This window comes from Eptatretus burgeri, chromosome 12, assembly GCF_056783735.1.
Source record: "Eptatretus burgeri isolate ZD-2024b chromosome 12, Ebu_testis_v1, whole genome shotgun sequence".
Lineage (NCBI taxonomy): Eukaryota > Metazoa > Chordata > Myxini > Myxiniformes > Myxinidae > Eptatretus > Eptatretus burgeri.
The window spans coordinates 34,738,742-34,763,752 of NC_140972.1; the positions used below are offsets into that span (position 1 = coordinate 34,738,742).

At 42.5% G+C, this 25,011-nt stretch overlaps 1 protein-coding gene across 3 annotated transcripts in view; it reads left to right on the top strand.

The window, feature by feature from the left end:
- Positions 1-25,011, top strand: part of LOC147015397 (SH2 domain-containing adapter protein D-like) — a 146,974-nt gene that overhangs the window by 112,830 nt on the left and 9,133 nt on the right. Inside the window, exon 6 of one of the 3 annotated variants that reach the window (XM_085850111.1) lies at positions 19,652-20,572. The exons of 1 other annotated variant lie outside the window; for it this stretch is intronic. In XM_085850111.1, coding sequence (XP_085706237.1) covers positions 19,652-19,871 — 220 coding nt within the window. In that variant the 3' untranslated portion in view covers positions 19,872-20,572. Of the gene's footprint in view, positions 1-19,651; positions 20,573-25,011 lie in introns of those variants that run through there. One more of the 3 variants, XM_085850110.1, reaches the window with a different exon arrangement.

The following is a 25,011-nucleotide window of genomic DNA, read 5'->3' on the forward strand; positions in this document are numbered from 1 at the left end:
ATCTTCTATTCCCCATGTTCCCTGCCCCATCCCTCTCCCTTCCACAGATCTCCTAATGTCTCTGTTCCCCACTGTTTTGTCCTTCCCACTCCCTCCCCTCCTGTCTCCTGCCCCCCTTGATGTGCATTGTGTGTTCGCTCTCATACGAGCCTCGACAAGGCATACAAAAAAAAAAGTAATCACTGAAAACACGGAAGTACCGACCGCTCACATACGATCTCATGATCCCATTGATCATGAACATCGAAAACAAAGCATTGCGGCCAGATATCATACTTAGGTACAAAAAAGATAAGAAGGCATTGCTGATTGAGGTGCTAATATCAGTGATTTTGGACTAAATGATGCAGAAATCAAGAAAATGAACAAATACCAAGACCTCAAGAATGAAGTGAGAAGATTCTGGATGCTGAAGAATGCCAAAGTTGTACCAGTGATAGCTGGACCTACAGGAATGATGACAAAGAACCTCACAGAGATATTCAACATCGGGGCAATACCCCTGAGCGCTCACCTGGTAGTGGCTGGATAAGAGAATCAGGCAACCAGTGGTAGGCATGGATGACCCCAAAAATATATAATGGAGAAAAAAGTAAATACCTATGGATTTTTTTTTTATGCCATGAACAAACTTTGGTACATCACGGGTGATAAAGGTTGTGGTCAAGTTTCATCGAAATTGTCTGTGTGGTTTCAGAAAAGAAAGCAAATACATGTTTGAGGGGGCAACTCCCCCGTAGAACTCCTTCGACCCCAATTTTTTTTTAATGTCGTGAACAAACTTTAGTACATCATGGGTGGTTAAGATGGTGGTCAAGTTTCATTGGAATTGCATGTGTATTTTCTGAGAAGAAAGCAAATACATATTTTTGGGGGAAATCCCCCTTACACCCCCTTAGGGGCGATTTTTGTAATGTCATGAACAAACTGTGGTATGTCATGGGTGATGAAGGTTGTGGTGGTTTAATTGGAATTGTGTTTGTTGTTTCTGAGAAGAAATCAAATACCTTTGGGGGAGCAACCCATCCACTCAACCTGCCCCCCCCCCACCCCCGTAAACTCCCTCTGTAGATCCCTTCAGACCCAGTTTTTTATGCCATCACGGGTGATGAAGGTTGTGAAATCGTATGTGTAGTTTCTGGGAAGGAGTTTCAAGTATTTGTGGACAGACGGATGGACCGACAATGCGACATCCCATAAGCTACCCAGAACTACTTTACGGGTGAGCTAAAAACCATCCTTGGGAATATTATTACAAACAAACTACAGTTGGAAGCTGTCCGGGGCTCAGCCACGGTGGATGCTTTGAGCCCGCCCTGGGGAGTACTCCATTCCACATTCTGAAACCCACATATGTAGATACTAATCAACACACACACACACACACACACACACACACACACACACACACACACACACACACACGCACGCACGCACGCACGCACGCACGCACGCACGCACGCACGCACGCACGCACGCACGCACGCACGCACGCACGCACGCACGCACGCACGCACGCACGCGCACACACACACACACACACACACACACACACTTTGAGACCCGGGGTAGGAGCATTCACAACCAACAGCTCGTACATGCAGTGACCTTTGCATCCCACCAGTCAACTCTGAATCTTATTTGTTCATGCTACAGTCCCTTCAATACAGGCGAAATATGGGGGAACAGGGGGAGGGTTGGAAGAGATAGAGGAGTGGAGGGAGAGCGGGGGAGAGGCGAGTCGTCAGAGAGAGAGAGAGAGAGAGAGAGAGAGAGAGAGAGAGAGAGAGAGAGAGAGAGAGAGAGAGAGAGAGAGAGAGAGAGAGAGAGAGAGAGAGGTCAGAAAGAGGGATAGGGGTGGGAGAGAGGGGTGAGTGATTCTGGCAGATGTGATACCCAGTTTATCATACATCTGAGAGACAACACACACAGTGATTAATCACCCGGCCTGTAAAACACTGAGAGGACAGTTTAGAGTTGGGTTGGGATTCAAATCCAGGATACACAGTGTGAGCATGTGTACTTCTCGGCTTTCCTGGCATGATGTGGCGATTCTTTACTTCAGAACTGCAATATTTTATTTTCTCATCGTGATCACAGAATTTATTTTTCCTTCCGACCTCCAGTGTAGAACCACGGTATTGCAATTGAAAGTTGAAGAGCGTGCCAAGTGGCTTTACCACGCAATGCGCGAAACGTTTGAAGAAATTTTAAAAAGCGAAACGTTTAATTTTTATTTGGATTAACTATGCCAAAGTTATGGGTTGTATAACATCGTCAAAAATGGCAAACGTCATGGAAAATAAAATTTCACATTTTCAGCAAGGCAACCACCGCCTGTTGCACCGCAGAACAAAATGTGGCCCATGCAGGCGAGTCGCCCTGAACTTTGTTCAAGTCGATCGATAGATACACAGTCTTCAGTGACAGTGTGATAATTGTGGAGTGTTTGCTTAAGCACTCCAATGAAACGGTTGATAAGAAACGGCTCCGTTAGTACGCAATTAGCAATCACCGAACCGTCATATTAAACACACACCTCCCGGAGACACCCAAAATGTCACATATGTCCGAATTGGACAAATAAACACTTTCTATGAATTGGAACTGCTTGTAAGTCCGATTCTGGAGCTTAAATTTTGTAATTCTGCTTAGTTGAAGAGATACTCGTGGTGATCGCATGTGCTGAAATTAAATAAAGCAACAAACGCTGACGCCTCCTGGATGTTTATAAGCATTGTAATGTACCCAGCAATTCATAGCTATGAGGAACAGGAATTCGATAACATGAGTGAGGAAAGTGAGAAAAAAAACTTTGTCGTTCAGAAATCGTTGCGGCCGGTTCCAAGTCAAGTCAAGGTTGAGCAAGCCAAAAAACATGGCGGCTTCATACCCCATTGAGGTTACCTCGGATACGCAGGAAGACCCCAAAGAGCGAGGTGGCTGAGGATCACCTGATGAAGGATATAATTAAATACGACCGTTAATTATCTTCAAAAGTGGTGTTTTAATAAACCCAAAGACCAAATTTTCAGTCATACATGCACTTCCTTTGAGTTTTCTTAGTGTCCATGCAAACTTTCAGGCTGCTAGGTTTTATGGTTTTGGAGTTATGGAGGAAACATACACACACACACACACACACACACACACACACACACACACACACACACACACACACACACACACACACACTGACTTTTTTATGTATATATATATATATATATATATATATATATATATATATATATATATATATAATATCACCTGATGCAGATGGGGTTACAAAGACTTTAGTAAAACATCAAGAAGATCATTGTTTAAAGCTGAAGCAAAAACAAATTAACTTGGGAGTGTTAACAAATTAATTAACAAACTTAATTAACAAATTAACTTAACACAGTAATGACAAGCCAAATGGCCTTCTCATTTCCTTGTTTAAGATTGTGCAGGAGCCTGTGACCATTCCTTACACTCAATGTGGTCCCGTGGAAACGGTGGATCCTTTATAATGTACTTGCATGTGCGATCCGTCACTTTGCTGTTGGCAATAGCAATCTTTGCTGTGATTGCTAATCTATGGGGCAAGAACAGAATTCCTGGGAGATCATGTCCTCCGTGCAGAGATTACCAGCATCACAAGATGGCGTTTTCAGTTTTGCCACATGTGCCCAGGTACCCACACACAAGGTACCCCAGGTTCCTTCCTTACTTCCTTCTTTTTTTGTGTCACAAACCTTAATCCACCATCATTGGTTTCATTGAAATCCGTGAATCCGTTCTCAAGTTACAGTACGACAAACAGACAGACGCAGCTCCTTATTATAATAATAATCATAATACAGATAGATATTACTTTCCATTATGCATTCAGAATATAAATATTTAAACGCAAGTGCTTTGACTCCCTACAGAGAATCATATTCAATCAGGAAGTGCAGAGGCGCAAGCCAAGCTTCTCCCCTCTCCTTGCTAAAGGGAAGACCCAACATATGACAGCTAATGAGTCAGCACACTGTTGTTTCATGTTTTAACTCCAATTTTCATGGCCTGGAGGACCCACAAAAAATTGCACAAACAGGGCCCAGCTGGTCTCCCAACAAACTGGCTTCGGCCCTATCCTATCCTAATCTCCCTGCCCCGCTGCCTTGAAGGAGACAAATTTCCTGCTCAGAGCAACTAACTGTGAGAGTGGGAAAAATGTATTAGAATATGGTTACAAGGTTTGGGCTCGATCCTATCAAAAGAATGAAAGGAACATCAAATATTTTTGATCCCTCTCCTCCCTTTCCCCATCCCCAAAAATATAATGCCATACATCAAATTGAAAAGAATGTCGACAAGCACAATTGTACATGGATACATAGGATAAAAATGGTCATCCTTGATTAGCAACGAATTGCAAGATAAATAATTTCATTATCTGTATTATTATTATTATTACTATTATTAACACTAACGAGTGGAGATCCCAATTAATGTTAGAATGTGATGGGGTTATCAATCCAGAGCTAAAACTCTTGGAGCCATGCTTTTCCACGGAGGCAGAATTGGCTCCTTTATTTATACGTTTCTGTCAGCAATCTTGTACACGACTGAACACCTCAAATAATTTGGTTAGTTATAAAGAAGATGTGTTCAATATTCACACGCCGGTCAATTTAATAATAAAACAAGTCATTAAAATGGCTGAAACTGGATAGTGAATTGAGCGAACATTTGTAGCTCCCCCATCCGTTGTTAGTGTTCTTCCTTCATCATTTATCATTATTCCTTCATAATTACTTCATTGTTACCTTCTCATTCTGCGAAAGGTTATGTTTTGGTCGCTGTGTATTTATTTATTTGTGAATATGTGTGTTTGTTTGTTATTCGCATAACTCATAAATTATTAAACTGAATTGCATGAAATTTGGTGGGATGATTCGTGAGTATCAAGGACAATTTGATTAGATTTTGGGAGCGATCGGGTCAAAGGTCAAGGTCATGAAAAGGTCAAAAACACTCTTTTGAGCATAACTTCCTTCATAATACAGCTATCAACATGCAACCACCGCCATATTGTTCCATGACGAGATACCTTTCAGATATGTAGTGTCGGATTTGACGTAACGTCATCGGAAGTGCGTCTAAATGACGTCACAAGATGACGTAAATTTTCAATTTTCGATCTCATCAGTTTTCATCATACCATTTTGTAGGACTTACCTTAAGGACGTCACACACCAAATTTGACTTCGATCGGACTGACCGTTATGACGTCATTGACGTTTGAACATGACGTTTTTCAATTGTGGCTAAAATGTCCTGATATTTTACATTCAAATATCTATAATTTATAAAGCAAAGTCTCCCAAATCCAGGCATTAGGATCAGTACCAAAATATCTGTTTATTGATGTACAGTTTTTGCCAATTAACTCTGTAGTCAAGGTCAAGGTCACACTCAAGGTCAAAATATACTTGTAGGCATAGCTTCAGATCTAATAGAGCTATTGACATGAAACCAACGTTAAAACGTTCAGTGAACTACGAGCTTTCAGAATGGTAGTTCCCGATTGGACGTGACGTCTCCGGAAGTGCGTCAAAATGACGTCAAAAGATGACGTTATTTTTCAACTTTCTTATTTTTCAGTGTTTATCATTCCATTTTGTTGGACTGCCTTCAAGGAGGTTACACACCAAATTTGACGTCAATCGGACTGACGGTTGTGACGTCATGGACGTTTTAAAATGACGTTTTTCAAATGTGCCTGGAAAAAAGTTGCGGCGGCGAAGGTATGCGCTCTACCGAGTGCCCGTTCTAGTTCTGTAATGTTTTGAGCATCCTCTCTGAGTCTGGAGGTCGGCAGTTGGAACCCCAGGCGAGAAATACGAAAAAAAAAAATTTTAACATTAAAATGGAGCGTGCTGCTCCCTTTGTTAATACTCGGCATTTAAAAAGGATAGAGCACATATAAACAACTATATGGTGGCAACCATTGTGCAGGCTTGGGAGCTTTAATGGCCTCGTTCTGTGTTGAAGTTACTCGTTATGGAACTTATAGTAATATCACAAGCTGTGTCACAAGATTTGGTTATTTAGACTTTAGTAAACCATCAAGAAGATTGATGTATCAAGTTGAAACAAAAATTAACCCAAGAGTGCACCATGGCAACGATTGGCCAAATGGCCTCATTTCCTTGTTTGAGGTCAGTTTCTTGATGTTAAGTCATACAAACACACTTAAATACAGAGTTGCTTTGCGGGGGTGGGGAGAGGGTGTTGTGCCCATAATCTGACCATGGGTGCCCCCAGCCAGTTTGCAGAATATGTTTGAAATTGGCCCAAACTTTTTTTTCTCTCTCTCTCTCTGTGATTTTCAGATCCACACGCACATATATACAGAGAGTTTCCTTGTGGTGGGGAGGGGGTTTATTTTGAGGAGAATTTGTGCCCATGACTTGATCCTGGGTCCTCGAGTACGTTAGCAAAATCTGATAGAGATTGGACAAGGAGTATGGAATTGTATAGCAATCGAAGAAATGGCTTCACACACATTGACGCATACACACACCTCACTCTTATGTATAGACTGTACTAGTGGAGTATGCTTACACATTGTAAACAATAACGAACCCCATTGTCTCAGGTCGCTAACCTGCATTTGATTTTTCATTTATTTATTTTCTTTCTGTTTTTTTTTTTACTATTTATATTTTCATTTACGGATGCCTTCTGATGGTTCTGTGAATTTTTCAGGTGTATCGGCTTCGATGTCGATCAGTACGCAAAATTGCCACGCTTCCCCATTGTCTCAAATTGCTTACCTGCAATATTTTGTATTATATTTTCATTTAAGGAAGCTTTCCAACGGTTCTGTGAATTTTCCAGTATATCGGCTTCGATGTCCATCGGCACGCTAAATTTCAGCTTTCTATGTCACCCAGAAGGTTCCGATCTGTAATATCAGTCAGCCAGTGAGTCGGTCAGGGAGTCAATGCTTAGAATCAGATCGATTTTGGAAATTCCAAAACATTTCCTTTGTGATCTAGTTTTAGCCCCCGGATGGATGTGGCCTCGGGAGCTTTTGGTCCGAAATGGGGGATTTTGGATTTGGTCTCGATTTTCGTGTCCGTGCGTGCGTGTGTGCGTCCTCTACCATTTCTCGGATATGCATTTACCGATCTTCTTCAAACTTGGCACACAGATAAGGAATGATAGTTTACAAAAGCACATCACTCTTTTTCGAGCTGAGATCCAAGATGGCCGACTGGCGGCCATCTTAGTTGTAAAACCCCAATGTTGAACATGTCCTCAACCATTTCTCAGACATGCATTTACTGATGTTTAAACTTGGCACACAGATAACGAATGTTGGCTTACAAATGCACTTCATTTTTTTTTCGAGATCAGATCCAAGATGGCTGACTGTTACACATTTTTTCCTTAAATGTGTCCCCAACCATTTCTCAGACATGCACGGTCCGATTTTGTTCAAACTTGGCACAGGCACAGTACATGATGGCACACACGTGCCTCACTTTATTTTGTGATCTGATCAAAGATGGCCAACTGGTAGACTGGCTGCCATTTTACTAGTACATAAATATGGGCTTACCCTTAAAACTCCACGCAGCAAAATTACGAAAACAACGGGGGCTATGACATTTTATGTCTTTTTTACTCCTTTTTCAGGATCACTTTCATACTCTGGTTTCCTTTTATAATTTCAATACATTCCTTAAAGCATGTCGCAAGAAATGGAATTCAGTGAAATAGGGTAGCGCTTATACAGAAATCAGCTTATAAAAGTGAACCCTGAATATGATGCAGATTATTTATTCATGTGTTGTTGCATCCATCTGTGTTTTTGTTAGGATTTTTATTTTTAATATTTTTATTTTTGGTTATATTTCAACCATTGGGTTATCGTCCATCATTTAATTTTTTTTCAAAACGATTATGAATCTTCTTTGATGTTTCAAGCAAAATGTGATATGCCTGCAGCAAAGCATCACTGGGTGATTATTTATTTATTTATTTATTCATGTGCAGCCTGTGGCTGCTTGGATGCTTCCTTTTCTGGAAGCACAACTGTGCTGCTGATGCAATTCCCCCTGTTACCAACAAGCTGGTACTCATTTTACCAACTTCAGAAAGATGACAGGCTGAGTCAAGCCACCTGGTGTTAATTCAACAGGAGCTTGAACTCAAGACCATAAGATCCGTCAGCCACCCTCACCATGAAGCCAACGCCAGGCTTACTGGGTGATGATCAGGTAAAGGTGTTCAAGGAAGCACCAACTGTCAGTTAACTATGAAGTCTGGTTTCCTTTTATAATTCATTGATTTCAAATCATCAATTTGGTTTCAGACCAGGTCACTCTACCCTGGATATGCTGCTTCTGCTCTCCCATCAATGGATGGAGGTCCTCAATGCCAGACAGGAAATCCGAGCCGTATCCCTGGACATATCACGTGCTTTTGACACAGTCTGGCACCCTGCCCTACTCACCAAACTCTCTTCCCATGGTATTCAAGGCCATCTCCACTCATGGCTCGCAGACTTCCTCTCCTGTCGCAGTCAACGTGTGGCCCTAAATGGAGTTCTTTCATCCCCTCTTCCTGTGCAGGCTGGAGTTCCTCAAGGTAGCGTTCTGGGCCCTGTTCTTTTTCTGGTTTTCATCAATGATCTCTCGGACTCTCTGGAAAATCCTCTATTTCTCTTTGCCGACGACTCCACCCTCTGCCGTACCATCTGTCATCCCTCAGACCGGCAAGCAGCAGCTTCTTCACTCACTGCAGATCTGGATAAAATCACAAACTGGTCCAACACGTGGAACATGTCTTTCAATCCAGACAAATCTCACACTCTCACTATGTCTCTTCGAAAGGACCGTTTACAAAACCCCCCATCCACTTTCTCAACAATCCTCTGGAAGAAGTCTTTTCTTTCAAGCTTCTAGGTCTCACTATCTGCCATGACCTTTCCTGGGAAAGTCACATTTCCAACCTCGCCTCAAAAGCCAGTCGCCGACTGGGAATCCTCCGTCGTGCAAAGTCCTTCCTCGGCCCTCTTGAGCTCCTGACCACTTACAAAGCTTTTATCCGTAGCCTGATGGAGTACTGCTCTCCCCTCTGGGCTGGTGCTCCTGCCTCCCACCTTTCTCGGCTTCACGCTGTCGAAACCAGGGCATTTAAGATCATCGGCATCTCCCGCAATGAAGCTGAGTCTTTGGGCCTCTCACTCAATCACCGCAGGTTGGTCGGTGGTCTTTCTGTCTTCTACCGACTCCTCTCCAGCCTTGCCCCCCTGCTCTCTCTGCGATTTGTCCCCACCACATTTCCACAGGGCGCTCAAGGTCCGCCAACAACCCCCTTCTGGTAAAACTACCAAAATCACGAATCACTGCTCATCTTCACTCTTACATTCCTCTTTTTTCCCGCCTTTGGAATAAACTTCCTCACTCTATTCTTTCCCATTCTTCCCTCCAGGCTTTCAAAACAGCTGTTCACCACCACCTCTGATCTTCCCCCATCCAAATCCTCGATCTTTTCTACCCCCGATAATCCACCCAAGCCCACTTCCTTCAATTCCCCTGCTTTCCTTCCTGAAAGTCCCTGAAATGTCCATCTTCTCTTCGCCATGTTCCCCGTCCCATCCCCATCCCTCTCCCTTCCACAGTTCACCTAATGTGTCTGTTCCCCACTGTTTTGTCCCTTCCACTCCCGCCCCTCTTGCCTCATGCCTCCTTGCTGTGAGTTGTGTGTTAGCTCTCATACGAGCCTCGACCAAGGTATACAAAAAAAAATAAAAATAAAAAGTCAAAATCTACTGTCAGAGTTTTCTTTTAATTGCTTAGCGAAACGTTTATTTTTAACCACATTATTCGTTCAGCCTGGACGAAAAATAACATTCTCCTTGATGCGACTCCTCCAGTAAAACTAAAGTTTTTCATGGTGGACGGTAAAGCAAAATCTGCCATGGGGTTCCGAATGCAATAAGAGGCGAGTTGCCGACTCCAGGCCAAGAACGATCCGATTGTGCAGCGCACGCATTTTAATGACAAGCTACGACGATACCGATTAGACACGGGAAATTGGCTTTACACGATGCTTCAATCTTCATTAAATTTCGCCTCCAGATTTTCACCAATTTTTTTATTATTATTATTATCAGCCGGATGGATTTTGATATGACATTTAGCAATTTGTGGTGAGCGCCAGTAGAATCCATGCCCTGCTATAACTGTCCTCTGTCCTCAGATATGCAAAAAAAAAAAAAACATAAGGTAAGAGCTTTTATCTTCCTGTTTCTTTCAGATAAAAAAAAAATCCACAATTCATAGAACACCATCATGATGGACACAAGGAATATGAAAAAGCACCGGTGCCCTTGATGTACTTCTCACCGTTGCAACCTTGTAGCCATGTTCTAATAAATCCCCCCTTCCCAATCACAGTTAGTTGCTCCGAGCTGGAAATTTGTCTCCCATAAGGTATGCTTCTACATTCTAATTATCCCATGCGCCATGTGTCGACAGGATTGGCGTCGAGACCTATGGGATCTTGCGCTGCTGTCGCTGGCCCAGCAGACTGTAAACGAGTCACGTAGCTATGTAATTTTTCTTCCTATTCTCTTGCCACTCCATGCTGATTGAACTGTCAGCTTCAGTTTGTCCCGGCCAATAAAACGTTTCTCACGAAAGAAGAAAAAGAACCTCTTAAAGCCGCGGATTGACGATGCCATCAGCTATGCAATGCCGTGGGTGCGTATTGCCAATGCCTGGGTTGTTGCTTTCCAAAAAAAATTCTTTTCCAAAAGCTAAGCATGCATTGGACTGAGTATACATAATTAAATGATGTCTCTGATGATCCTAATTGTGCTTTCTGCATTTTCCAAATTAGTTTTCCTTCTATGATTCATCAGGACAGGCATTTACTCTAAGTTAATCTTGGGTTGTTTATTCAAACAATTTAACTTTCAGACTTGCGAGCAATTAAATAATAATTAAATTCCCTAAATCTGGTCTCCTGAACAATGTCGTCTCCAAACAGTACCAGGCTTGCTGTGGATCATCAAATGTGATGCGTCATTCTGTATTGGTTACTATTTCTTTAGGACCATTTGCAGCAACAATTGCAATGTATTGCCACAAGAGTGAAAATGTATAGTTCATATATTAGAGCCATCACCACGACATTTTGCCTTATCATCACCCGACACCCTCCCCTCCCGTGGGTGTCGATCGCTTCTTAAAAATGCGGCGGGGGTACACTGCAAGTGCAAATTGCAGAGCCAATATTGATGACCAGGCAAGTCTAGCCCCTGCAAGTTGTTGATTCTAGACACTCTTTGCTGTGGTGCATTCTGAGCATTTAATCCTACTGCCTTTGCCACGTTCCTTTGAAATATTTTCACTAATAAGGGGGGCACTTTCAATTTCGAGCTTCTTCTTGGTGCCAAAGTATATTATTGCACTCAAAAACCAGATATAAATGTGCATTTCATACTTTAATTTTTATTTACACTTTTCATCCTAATTCTTAAATCTCTACAAACATGCAAAACCGCTCCCCAACATACACAATGGTAGGGTACAGAGATTAATTTGGCAGGGGGTTCCTCCTTCTGATTCCCAATTTATTTTTCTTTCTTTCCCTGATCTTCCTCATACTCTGTAGCCGCTGCTAACACAATAAAATTGTTTGGGAAATTTGTCACAAGAGGATCGAGTAAAACTGAAAACGACGGACCAGAGAGCATTTGTTTGATTACCATGGTAGCAACATTTACATGGAGACCGCCATATGTTGTTAAGCAGTGTCGAGCACTCCGTTCCATTGGAGTGCTTGTTTGAGCATTTTGAATCAAACCAGCTGCTTGGCAAACAATAGCAAGCTGCTTGCTAACACAGCACACCCCTGGTGTTCATATAGCACAGGCATGATGGGCCGAATGGTCTCCTCCTGGGTCAGATTTCCTTATTAAATTTCTACAAATTTAAACATCAATCACCTCCTTTATTAATGTCCTCCAGCATTTATCATTTATCAAGTTTGTCTGAATAGATAAACACCAGAGGCCTTTTCACAGGGTATTCAGATTATCTCAGGGTCCGGACTGATGATGCATGTGGTCAAAATGTAGACCGCGGGCCGCATTTTGAGGACCCTTGGCACTCGAATTACACATTAATCTCCGATGAACAATGACTAAATAAACTTTTCTTTCCTGAAAATTCTGCTCTCGGGAGCAGAGACTCCTTTAAAAGATAACTTGAAGGAACACAGTACTCCAATGGAAATGTCTAATGATACATTTTCAGCGCATGCGCACCATGCAGTGTGGTACGTGCTTACTCCATCTCATGAAATGCAGCACGTGCACAAGCCAGCATCCCACATCCGGGCCTGCGTGGCTTGTACAGAGCAACACATTTTATGTTATATTCGAGCAATAAAGTGGGGCTGAGGGCAATCAATATATTGTCCCACCTCGTCAAAAAAGTGTGGGTGGAAAAGTCCCCCAGTCCCCCACCCATTGACACCCATATCCCCTCCGCACTTCTTTTGCCACTTTCCTCACTCACGACACTCTTCACTTGTCCATCCTTAACTCTAAAACAGCGACACCAAACTAAATAACAATTTAAAGGCTGATGCAGCCTTACAGTCTTTAATTTATGACCATCGCTGATGTCATGCTCACCCACTTAATGGCATACCTCTATTTTGGATAAAATTTCAAATATTAATTTCCAATGCTAGCAATTCAAAGGGTGGTTGGATTATAATGTAAGCCTGTTATAGGTATGATAGATCCGGTTGCTCTTACACGCACAAAGGTACAATACATTCTATTTAACATTTAAGATATTTATTCTCTAAATACTGTCTTTCACCTTCTTCAGAGGCAGCAAACTATAAAGATGTTCCATCGATTTTGGTGCTGGTAGCTAGTAGCTAGCTTGCCAATATTTTACTGTAAATTGTACAGGACATTCAAACATGGCAGCATGCTTGGTCAGTCCACCAGGCAGCAACAGACAAATTTCAAAACCAAACCTACAAATTATCAAACACTCGATCCCGAGGAAACCTGTCTGTTCTTCCAAAGTTTATATATTATTTCAGGGCAGTAACGACAGGCGTTGCAAACCAGCATCATAAAATTTATAACATGGTTGCTGTGGCTCAGCTGTCTGCTTAATATGAATCCTCCGGTGATGTAACAACCACAGAATGCAACTCACCAACTGTATATACTATGACCACATTCCCACATATGACATTTAACCATAGTTGTTTATAATCATCCTGTAATTTATTTTCAGGAAAGTTTTTCCAATGTACTCACCTTTCAGCTATCTCGTCTTAGTTCAACTCCTGGCTCGACCATAAACTGCCATCCATGTGCCTTACAGCTAACGTAAAGGTTATTTGGCATCAATGAGTGCGCCATCCTTTGGAAGGAGCAATAAGCCTGCTGACCTGTCTGCAAGCTTTGCTGGTGTACGTTGAAGGTATCACCATAACCTTTCAAATAGAGCATGCAATTGTGTCCTAGTATGCAGTCAAATGCAAATTCCTTCTCTGGCAGAGATGTGTGGTCGGGGGAAGGTGTGTGGAGCATTTGTATCAGATGCATGTATAGCTGTGCTCTTCGAGAAGATGCAAATCAGCAGCCAGACTCAGCATATGTCCGAATTTATGATGCTGTGATCTCCATTGCACATTAACGTGGACCATTGCCCAAAATGGGCGGTTTAAAATACGGGACTTTAAAAATGACGTAATCCGTCCCAAAATTCTCGATGCGTACGTGCATAGCCACTTTGCAGCAACATTGATTAGGGCATGTTTCTGTGTATTGTGCATGTGAGATAAAATTTGTAACCTAAAATGTCTCATACAGCTTCTAAAACACTACACAAAGACTTAGAGAAGTACCTAAGAGAAAGGGATGTGCCTCTGCACAATGAAATAGTTGGAGAAACTTTCTCAATTTGCCCAAATTACTGAGATCTTGCAGCTTTCCACACTACAAAATCCAGATGACGTGGGCTGGTGCAAGGCCCAAAGGATCATAGATGGGCACGTTCTACCAAAACCTCCTGCAGATCACAACCAGGAATGAACTTTGAACCTTGTGGGAATTCCTCCTGTAGTCATGGCAGGATTGGTGATTTATTTAATGGATGTCTGCAATTGGAAAGACGATAGAAAAATGGATGTCTGCAAAAAATGGATGTCTGCAATTGGAAAGACGATGCTGTGTGTCTCTACCAAGAGCAATGGCCACCGACTCTTCGACAAAGGACATCTTCACGCCGTGAAAATACACACATCTTGTGCCAGCTATTATTCACATGGGAGCAAGATGTACCAGGCATAGCAGACGTAAGTTAAGATACGGATTGCGAGACACTGCATCTGGTTTGGGTGCTTCTTAACAGTGATGGGAAGGTCGTATCTGGGGCTTGTAAGTTTAAAGTAATGAATGCACAGGGTAAGTAACCTCTGCCCCAACATCTCTCCTCAATCATTTAGGCAGGTAGCACCCTCTTCCCTCTCTGCAGACATTGATAGTCACAAGCCTGGAATATGTCCTTTTCATCCTGACTAATCTCACTCTCACTCTGTCTCTCCATAAAGACCATTTGGTGAGCACCCCCCCCCCAGTCCTGCTCCATCAACTTTCTCAACAGTCCTCTTGAAGTAGTTAAGTCACTCATACCTTTGGGCCTCACTATCAGCCATTATTTTGGGGGCAAATCACATGTAAGTTGGCTTCCAAAGCCAGCCACCAACTGGGAAACCCTCATTATGCAGAGTCTTTCCTTGGCACATCCGCACTTTTATTCTCTTAGAAAGCCTTCATCCACAGCTTGATGAAGTACTGCTCACCCCTATGTGCTGGCATTCCTGCCTCACACCTTGCTCAGCATAAGGCTGTGGAAACCAAGGCCTTCAAAATCATCGGTATCTCTTATGATGAAGCTGAGTCTCTGGACCTTTCACATTGCAGATGGGTGGTCTCTTTGTCTTCTACATCCTCCTTTCTGGTCTTGCACCCTCTGCTCTTCCTTTTCTCTATCCACTCCCCCTCCCACCACGTTTATGCAGAGCTAAAGCGGTCTGTCCGTAACCCCCTTCTGGTGAAACTCCCAAAATCCAGACTCACTGCTCACCTCTACTCATTCATTCTTCTTGTTTGCCCCCTGTAAAACCAACTTCCTCTGTTTCTTCAAACCTCATTATTCCCTCCAGGGCTTCAAGATGTTCACCACCATCTCAGGTCATCTCCCATCAACAACCATGATCTTTTCTACCCCCCATTAACCACCCCAAGCCCACCTCTTTCCAGGTTTCCAGTTTTTCCTTCCACTTCTGTGATTGAAAGTTTGTGGCTGTATCCATCTTGTTCACCCCCTGGGTCCTCCCCTTGCTCTCATTCTTCCCCACATCTCTTGTCCCTCCAAGTCTCCTTCAATTTTGTCCCACAAACCTCCTGTTGATGTGTCTCCCTGTCCTCTCTTTCCACTGTTCTTTTGGTTCTGTTATGTTCTGGCCATTTTGTGTTCTACCTCCTCCACAATCCTCAACCCTGTATGCAAAAAAAGAAAAAATTCAAATGTTCCACCTGTTCACCAATATTAGTAAGCCTGGTGTTGGCTTAGTGGTTCGGGTAGCTAGCTTGGGATCCATGGATCCTGAGTTTGAGCCTTGCTTACTGCTGAATTAACACCAGGAGAGGTTGACTCAGCTTGTCATCCTCCTGAGGTTGGCAAAATGAGTACCAGTGTACTGGTAATGGAGGCACTGCATCAGTGGCATAGCTGCATCTCTAACCAATGATACAACCAGCAGCCACAAAGCTGCACATGAGAGTGTGTGTACCAATATTAGTTTCAACCACCATTGTTAGTTTTGACCTATGAGGAAGGATAACAATGGAATAATTGTGAGTAAAGGAAATTTTCTACATCACCAACAACTTTGAGCTGCCTTTGTTGTTAAGATGAAAAATTTCTTGTATTTTTTGGTCATTCTCAGTCTTGTGAGATAGTAAATTTCTATCCTTACTTGGTTCAGGATAGAATATACATCTAAATATCATACTTGACATTCCTCATTCATGAAGAATTTCTTCCTGAATGGCTTTGTCATGACATCCATACTGCAGGTCGTAAATGTTTGTTTGATCTCAAGCAAGTGACACTTCTGTTATGCTGCATTAAATGATGTCCTGCCAGAATAAAATGAACACCCCTGATTGTAAACAAACTTTATTCTAATAATCTGTGATAACCACCCATTCAAATGGAATCCATGTATAGTAGGATCTGGTAGCGTTTATTTTGGCATCATACAGTGCCTGAACCTGTGAATGCATCGAATCGATAGTTCTCTGTATGATAGCATGATTGACATGTTGCCAAATGTGGGAGTAGATTTTGTTGCAGCTCTTTTGTATTACAATTGGCAGAGGTCGGCTTTTCCGCAACTCTTGATACATATGTTCTCAGCAAAATTTTGTGCGCGTGCATATGCAATGGAGTATGTAACACATTTACTGCAGGAAGATGGTCCAACATGTCATATGTCCAGAAGCACCTCTGTCTGGAAGAGATGGAATGGGCTGTAGCTTCTTCCCTGGGCACCACAATCTCCAACAACAGGAATGTCGCCAAATAAGTTTGGTAAGGTACAGATTGGGATCTACCGAGAAGCCTACCTCTGCCAAGTAATAAGCAAGGGCAGGGACAACATCGACTCGACATTTTGGCAAAATCTCCATCAGGATGTCATGCAGAAAATCCTTGATTCAACATCTTCACTGGTTCAAGCACTACACGATTCCAAAGGACATGCTGTTCCCGATACTAATATCTGGAGTCCATTAGATTGTGCTCGTATCACGGATTGTTAACATAAAGTTTGTTTACTACGAGACGAATGTTCATTTTATTCCGGCAGGGCAATGTACCATCAGAGAAACAAGGAAATGCAAGACAGGGCAACGACGTGCCACAGAAGCAAGCCGTTTCACACACCACACCCATGTCACATTTCCAACCCAGTCCTCTTGAGCAACACACAAATAAGATCAACATAAGGGAAACAATCTCAGACAATAACGGCACAAATTCGGCCCCTGCGGAAAGAGCATGCAGGAAGGAAGAAAGCACCTGACTAGGAGAAAGCCAAAGTATAAAGAGATAATTTGAAACTAAGCTAGCCATAGGCAGCTGTTTTCTAGTGTCATAGCCTCATACGATGGCAATTCTCTGCTTGCATGATTCTATGCAAGAGATCACATTCGAGCAATGTGTAAAGCCAGGCTTGTAAAGAAAGCGGTGATTGGAAATAACCCTAACCCGATTCTTTGGTATGAATTTAGATGTGATATCTGGTTCATCAAGATTACACATGAGAAGGAGAGGAGGTACAGAGTTGTTTACAAAGGCTATGTTAGAGGAAGATGGAAGTGGAAGAATTCAAATGTGCTATTATCACAAACATGGTCTTCTCAAACATCCAAAACAGATATAAACAGTTACAATGGTCATGCAACATTTAATGTGATTACAGCATATACTTTACACATTGTAGTTTTCTCAGCCATCTCTTCAATGCAGTCTCCATCCCATCTTCCAGCATTAGTTGCTGGACATTAAAGATCCCATGCGTCCTTCATGAAGAGCAGATGAGCTGTCACCGGCACCCTGAAACAAATTACAAATTAATTCTCTAACCTCTAACCTCTGTATCAATTGCACAGCTGTGCCCCCAGCAAATTATGATACCCGCAACCATGTGCTGCATATGAAGATACTTGATGAATACATACTTGGAGACAATGTATTGGATATTTGATTAAATTACTTATCATCATCATCATCATCATCATCATCGTTTTACAGCCATTTGCATGCTTGCATGTGTAAGCCGTGGTTCACCTCATGGCTGCTTTCTCGGCTGCACGGTCCCTTGCTATCCCTCTTGCTAGACCTTTAACTCGAAGATCATCTCTCAGCAACACATCCCACGTTTTCCTCGGACGGCCTCGAGCTCTCCTTCCATTCACATTGATAAATATATCACTGGGATCACAACAATCTACTGTGGACATTTTTTTTTTTGTATTGAAATAGCAGAAAAGTGTGATTTCGAAACGAAGCAGCATAATTAGGCTTGTTGAAGTTTAAGGAAGCAGCATTTATGTTTCTGTTACAAAACTATTTGGTTCCTTTTTAAAATTTCACCCAAAGGACCAAATCATGAAACAGCAGGAAAACGCATTGTTTGGATTCTGTGTTGCAGTTTCTATCCAGGTGTGGGTCTTTAAAAAAGCTTATTCTGCTCGATGAGCCTCGTGGGCTGAAGAAAAGTAGCTTCTTCTGGAGAGGAAGGCCCAAAGTGTCTATAAAAGGTTTCAGTGTGTTTTTTTTTATATTTATTGTTGGCCCAATTTCTCAGCAGGAATCTTGTAATGGAAGTACCCGGGTTAACCTGTGTCAATCCACACTGGGGTGTCGAGTTTCATTCTGTTTTCTCCTGTGCGTTTCCGATTTATTGCGCATGCTTCGAAAGCTTTTTCCAGGCCCAGCAGGGATGTAGTAATGTCTGCAGGAGTTCAAGGGTTAGATCAAACTGCCTCTCGCCGCCATGCCAAGGTCTCCGTCCTCACGCTATTGTCGCCCAGGCTCCCTGAACGAACGTTGACGAGCGTGTGATGTTTGTATACCATTATTGGTGCTCTTTCAACACAGATTTCTCTTGTATTGTTCTTCTCTCTATAACCTACAGAGGAATGCAAACCTTTCAACGGACAATATCTAAGTAAATTGATAATGTTATTTTATACCTCATATCCACCCTTAAGTGATCCCATGATGGGATGCTTACTATAATATATATCCATAGTCTATAGAGCAGGAACAATGCTTCACATCACCACAACTTTTGCCTTTAATCGAGCAATGGTACACTCTTACATTTGACACCTCCTCAAGATTTGCTGTATGAACTGGGTGAAGAATGATACCTCTTGTGATGATCTTGCTCATCGATGACCCCCCCCCTCCCCAAATAATTATCGAGGTATTTGAGGCCATGTATTCAATGTTTGGACATGGTGTCATAAGAAGTCGAGAATTAGAAATTGCTGGAGTTCTTTGGGACCTTAATTCATCTCACTTTGTAAATTGAAACATCACAACAAAGCAATAGAAAAGCCATGTTCCTTCAGAGATCTGATGTCAGCTTGATGGGAATTTCTACCCTTTAGGCATAAATTCAGATCATTACCACACAAAGATGAGTTAAGAGGAATTCCAGATTTTGCACAAACCTTTTTGGTGAATTGGATGAGGGTCAAAATTAATTTGATACATGGACAGAAAGTATCGAATTAATTTCGCTCCTTGTCCCAACCTCACACCAATAAGCAACTAGATTATATAAATATGAAGAACTGCGACATCAAGGTATTTGTCAAAATTTGGACATAGACTTTAAACCACCGTGTGAAGACAGAAAGACCACCGACCTCACCACAGGCAGGTTGGTGGTCTTTCTGTCTTTTATTGTCACCTCTCTGGCCTCACCCCCCTCCTGCTCTGTCTGTGATCTGCCACCCCCACCCCCCATATTTCTGCAGGGCGCTCAAGGTCTGCCAACAACCCCTTTCTGGTGAAACTGCCAAAATCAAGAATCACTGTTCACCTTCACTCTTTCATTCCTCTGTTCCCCCCCCGCTCTGGAACAAACTCCCACACACTCTTCAATCCCACTCTTCCCTCCAGGTCTTCAAAACAGCTGTCCACCACCATCTCTTATCTTCCCCCATTCAAAACCATGATCTTTTCTACCCCTGTTAATCCACCCCACAATTTGGTGTTTGTCTGACCGCGATACATTCAGTCGTTACTTATCCAATCCCAATCAAACTTGACAGGAGGACCAAGGGTCACACGATGGAGGTTGTCACGACTTAATTTCCCCCCTTCCCTAAGGGGGTTTTCCACCTTGGGCAAGATCCATGTTATGGTGTATATCTGTGTCAAGATAGCTAATCATGACGTTTTTCCTAGGTTTTGAAAGCTGATATTCGAAATTCGATTCCATATTTGAGGCCCCGTGAGGAGGAGTAATGTAACCGACATTTTTTTAATGATATGATGATGATGATAGGCTCGGACGATAGGGGAAGGATTAAAATAGTACTATATGGCATTAACTCCAAAATGGCCGATGTGTCCCTTACATCACTCCTCCTCGCGGTTCCTCGTCTGATGATCGGCCCTCATGGCCTAAATAATTGTATCAAAATCTAAAGTGAAATCAGAATTTTTTTTTCAGAAAAAGTGATTTTTTTTTTTTGTAACCCAATATAATTAAATAATTGGCTTCACAGGACATCAGGTAAAATGGCTCCAAACAGAAGTGTTTTATTTACAATCGTCATGATGGCTTTGCTATAAGTTTTGTCTTCGGTGTGAAAAAGACCAAAAAGTAACTATTAAAAGCATCATCAAATGGCTAGAGGTTGCAGTCTGTCAGCATCACGGGCTTCTGAGGCACACGGTTGTTTGTGTAGGCCCCAGGCTTTAAGCCTTCCAGTCCATAGGATAATTCCTCAAGGTCCAGTGGAACTGGAATCCATCTAAGCTACATAAACATGATGTAATATATATATATATATATATATATATATATATATATATATATATATATATATATATACACATAAGTAATAGCCATGTTTTGGTTTCATTACATAACACGAGTTTGTTTGTTTTTTGAGGCATTAAGCAATCAAAGCAGCGTTCTGTGCCTATACACTATCCGGGTTTAAAAAAAAACATTTTGGAAGCGAGCGAGGTTATGCTTACACATCGCCCACAATTTCAGGAACAATCAAGTCTGTGCCTATACACCGTATGTTTGTGCATTTCACATTAACGCCTGAGACACATCAAAGAAATCCAGCCTACCATTTTGACCCGTTCCTGCTTCCCATTCCCTTATTGTAAATAATCCATCAGACGTAATCCATATAAACTTTGTGTGTATTGTAATCCTCTGTGCTGTCTTGAGTTTTGTGTGCCCGTCATCTTGATGCCCCCCCCCCCCCGAGTACTTTAAAACAGGACATTGTTCTCGCATCAACCACAGAGAACGACACAAAAACATAGTGGAACGTGTCTGCATTGCGTCACTCATCGATGCTTTGCTTCTTAGCTAAGAAAACCTCATCACGAGAGTACAGCTACATTTTGTGCACAAACACGTACGACCCCCAGACCCGACCCCCTTTCTGTCCCTCGAACAGCTTCCCTAACCTACACACAAAAAATTGCAAGGCCGACATGGAGATAAGTGACGGCGCCATGCTGAGCGACATTTCCGAAAGCTGTCGCCCTGGGTTACCCTGCATGTGTTTGACATTGCTTCTCACTAATACATTTTATCATTCATGCTGCTGTCCGAGCACATTGTACAATGAATCTCAAGGGAAAGAGAGAGAGAGAGAGAGAGAGAGAGAGAGAGAGAGAGAGAGAGAGAGAGAGAGAGAGAGAGAGAGAGAGAGAGAGAGAGAGAGAGAGAGAGAGAGAGAGAGAGACAGAGACGGGGGGGGGGGGGGGGGGGAGAGAGAGAGATATATTAAAAAAAAAAAATCCCCACTATGGCAGCCATCTCTAATTTCTAAGTTATTATGTCCTTGTATATACAGGCATTCACAGCTGAAAGCCTCTTTCTAAAAGCCTCTAATTGAAAATCGAATGTCCGTGGTCCATTTTGAAACCTTTTACCGAAAATAAAATTGGAAAAAAAGGTAATTGTAAACTGCATTGTTGAAGCCACAGAGATGAGGGCAGCATGAGGCACAAATTCCTCCTCTGCCCTAAGCAGACCGTTTGCCTCTTGATCGAATTTCGCTCTGTCCCAGCACGCCTTTTAGCTCTCTCTGCTTTCTATAAGAGGAGATCGCATGTCATGGAGAGTTGGACAGCATGTATTACTGCGTTCCCCAGGGGCATGCCGCCCCAACTGCCCCTCACTGCCCCTCACTTTTCACTTGCCTGGTGAAACTCTGGGCCTACATAGCTGATTGTCTTTTTTTTTTTGGGGGGGGGGAGAGGGGTTTTAAAAAGTAGACACATGTAGAGTTACCTTGCTGCCAAGAAAAGAAGAGTGTAATAGAGGTTGTAAAAAGGTTATTCAGAGCACGGTGTTATGATTGCCAATTAATTCAGCAGGCAGTCATTCTGGCTGCCAAAACATGAGCTTATCTGGTTCCAAAGTAACTCATAAACCTTTATGCCAGACTCCTGGTCCTGTCCAATGAACTTCAGATGAGAGCACATCGTGTTCGGGTAGGCCGGAGTTAAAAACGGCCAACTCGGAGTGCATTCTCACAAGTTGCGTACAATAATAGGGAGATCTTGAAGCCTTCCATTTGGGATGGATTGGGAGGTGGTGTTGCAAAAAGAGAACAGCTGCTCCACCGTATGGTGCCACAGATGTCAAGTGGACAATTGCGTGATGGACGTGACACCGAGGAAATGCTACACACAGATAAAAATGAATGAGAGAAAGCACCTTCAAACATATGAGCGACGCACATCGTGTAGATCATTTTTTTTGGCCACAATCTCAGGATTCCAAATGCAATGTCACCAAGTAATCAATGACATAATAATTGTTTGATGGCACTAAAGCGTGCACTTGGAAATAATGACACATTTGCACACAATTGTGTTACATCATTCCTCCCAACAGTGAATGTACATTTCAGAGAGTGATGTTCATTGTACGATGCAGTGAGGTTCACCATGACCTCTCTGCGTGGGCAATGGTAAAGTATCATAAAGCATTTTGAACTTGGAAATGGCACCAGGAGTGCAATACATTCTGAAACAAGGCTGGGCATTCTACACTGCAGATGCTTGCCAGGGTAGTTATGGGAATGAGTGGTCAATATGAAAGTAGATATGTGTGTGTCCTCACAAACTCACACTCACGGACCGATTACAACAGTCTCTCCTGTCGTTTCGGGAATGGCTGAAGCTAAATAGCTCATTAGAATACTTTGCTGTCCCAGCATTGAATGTTTTTGGAATTTTATAAAACAGTAATTTTACTTAATAATTAAGAGGCCATCAAATTATTATGTACTAGTAGGGGTACCTGGCAACGCCAAGTCCCTCCTCCCGCTCCTTCCCCTCCATCACTCCCATCCCTTCCCCTCCCTTACTCCACCCCACACCCCTCCCTCCAGATTCCCACCCCACCCCTTCCCCTCCCTCCTCCCACCCCTGTCTCCTCCAATCCCACCCCTTCCCCTCACTCCACTCACCCCTGCCTCTTCCCACCCAACTCCCTCCGGACTCCCAACCCATCCCTTCGCCTCCCTCCAGCCCCCCCGCCCCCTGCTTCACCTGATTCGAGGTTATCTTTGGAGCTTCCCATCTCTGGGGACGTGTACAGTGCAAAATACAAGTTATTTCCACACCACACTTGTAATACCCTCTGCCACCACCACCGGGTGGAGCTATATAATACACATTCACATAGAGAATTTTCATCAACCTTACCTCCCGAACCCCCGCAACTGCAGATTAATCCAAGTAGCACATGTTCACCACGGGGTCGAACTTGGTACATATGCCAAGTTTGGTGGCAATAGGCGCAGTAGTTTGGGCGTAACTGGTGTCACACACAGACAGACATGCAGACAGACAGAAAGTGATATAACCAAGCTTTTTGTGCACCGTTTGATTCCACCTCACAGATAATTTGCTCGCCTTTGTGAGTTATTTAGTCTGGGTTCAATTGTCCACGAATGAATAACTGACTGTCGTGTTCATGCTTATTATTACGCAAGGAGTTGCCGCGTATGTAGAGTGTGAATTGCTTTTGATGGGATCTTAAGGCAACGACTGCACTTGCACCTGCGAGTACTCTCTAATGGGGGTTAAATATTTCATGATGGCTTTCCAGGCATTAAAAAATTTTTTCGCATGGACAGACGTACAGACGGACGGACAGACGGACGGACGACCGGAAAACATAATGCCTTTGGCGACTTCGTCAGTGGAGGCACAAAAAGAATATGCCATAATGTCATGGTATGCCTGGTGAAAATCCAAATTCCTGACCTAGAATTCCCTTGCCAAAGCAAATGCAATCCACCTAGTGTTTTTTTCTTTTTCTTACCAGGTTACCCTTTTGAGAGAGCTCATCCTCTTGTGATGTCAGTGAAAACATGTATCGGTTATCCGGCACGTAAAAGAGAACAATCTTTACTTTGCAAGATGATTACTGGTGGTTGTCCTCTGCTTGATCAGATTTTATTGTCTTCATTTTTACAATAAAAAATGAGCAACATGGCACTGTTGCCCTACGATATTTTTCTTCGGTATTTCGTCGTGTGTATACTTGCCAGTGATTTGCCAATTACAATGACGAAATTAATTAATTGGATTTTCAAATGTTTGAAGATATTCAATGCAAATTCCGAATTTAAAAAAAAAAATTGGTTTTTCATTTTGCACTTGAAACTTCAGAATCACACGTTGTTTGTCGAGGAGTACAGGTTGTTGTATGCGTCAGCTCGTGTTTTGCTGTTTAACAATAGTAGTAGTAATAATGATAATAATTAATAATCCACAGCATTTGTATCTCACCAATATATCTGTCATTTAAGCCATTCAAAAGCACTCCATAATGCAATAGGCAAAGTCTGCCAAGCTATGGTTGTTTGGCCGTTCTCTCTCTCCTTTTGTAAATGCTGAGCATCAATAAGGATGCGGCATATATCATTTTTAAATCACTTGGGATGATTATGCTCAGGTTTGAAACCACCAACCTCCCAGACTGAAAAGATGCTCCAACTATTGTGCCACCGAGTCTGTTTACTATGTGCATTGATAATGAGTTGTATTTATTAATCCCAAATTCTTTCACTTTGATCATGTAATAGTTTTACAGAAAACTGCAATGACCACCCATAAA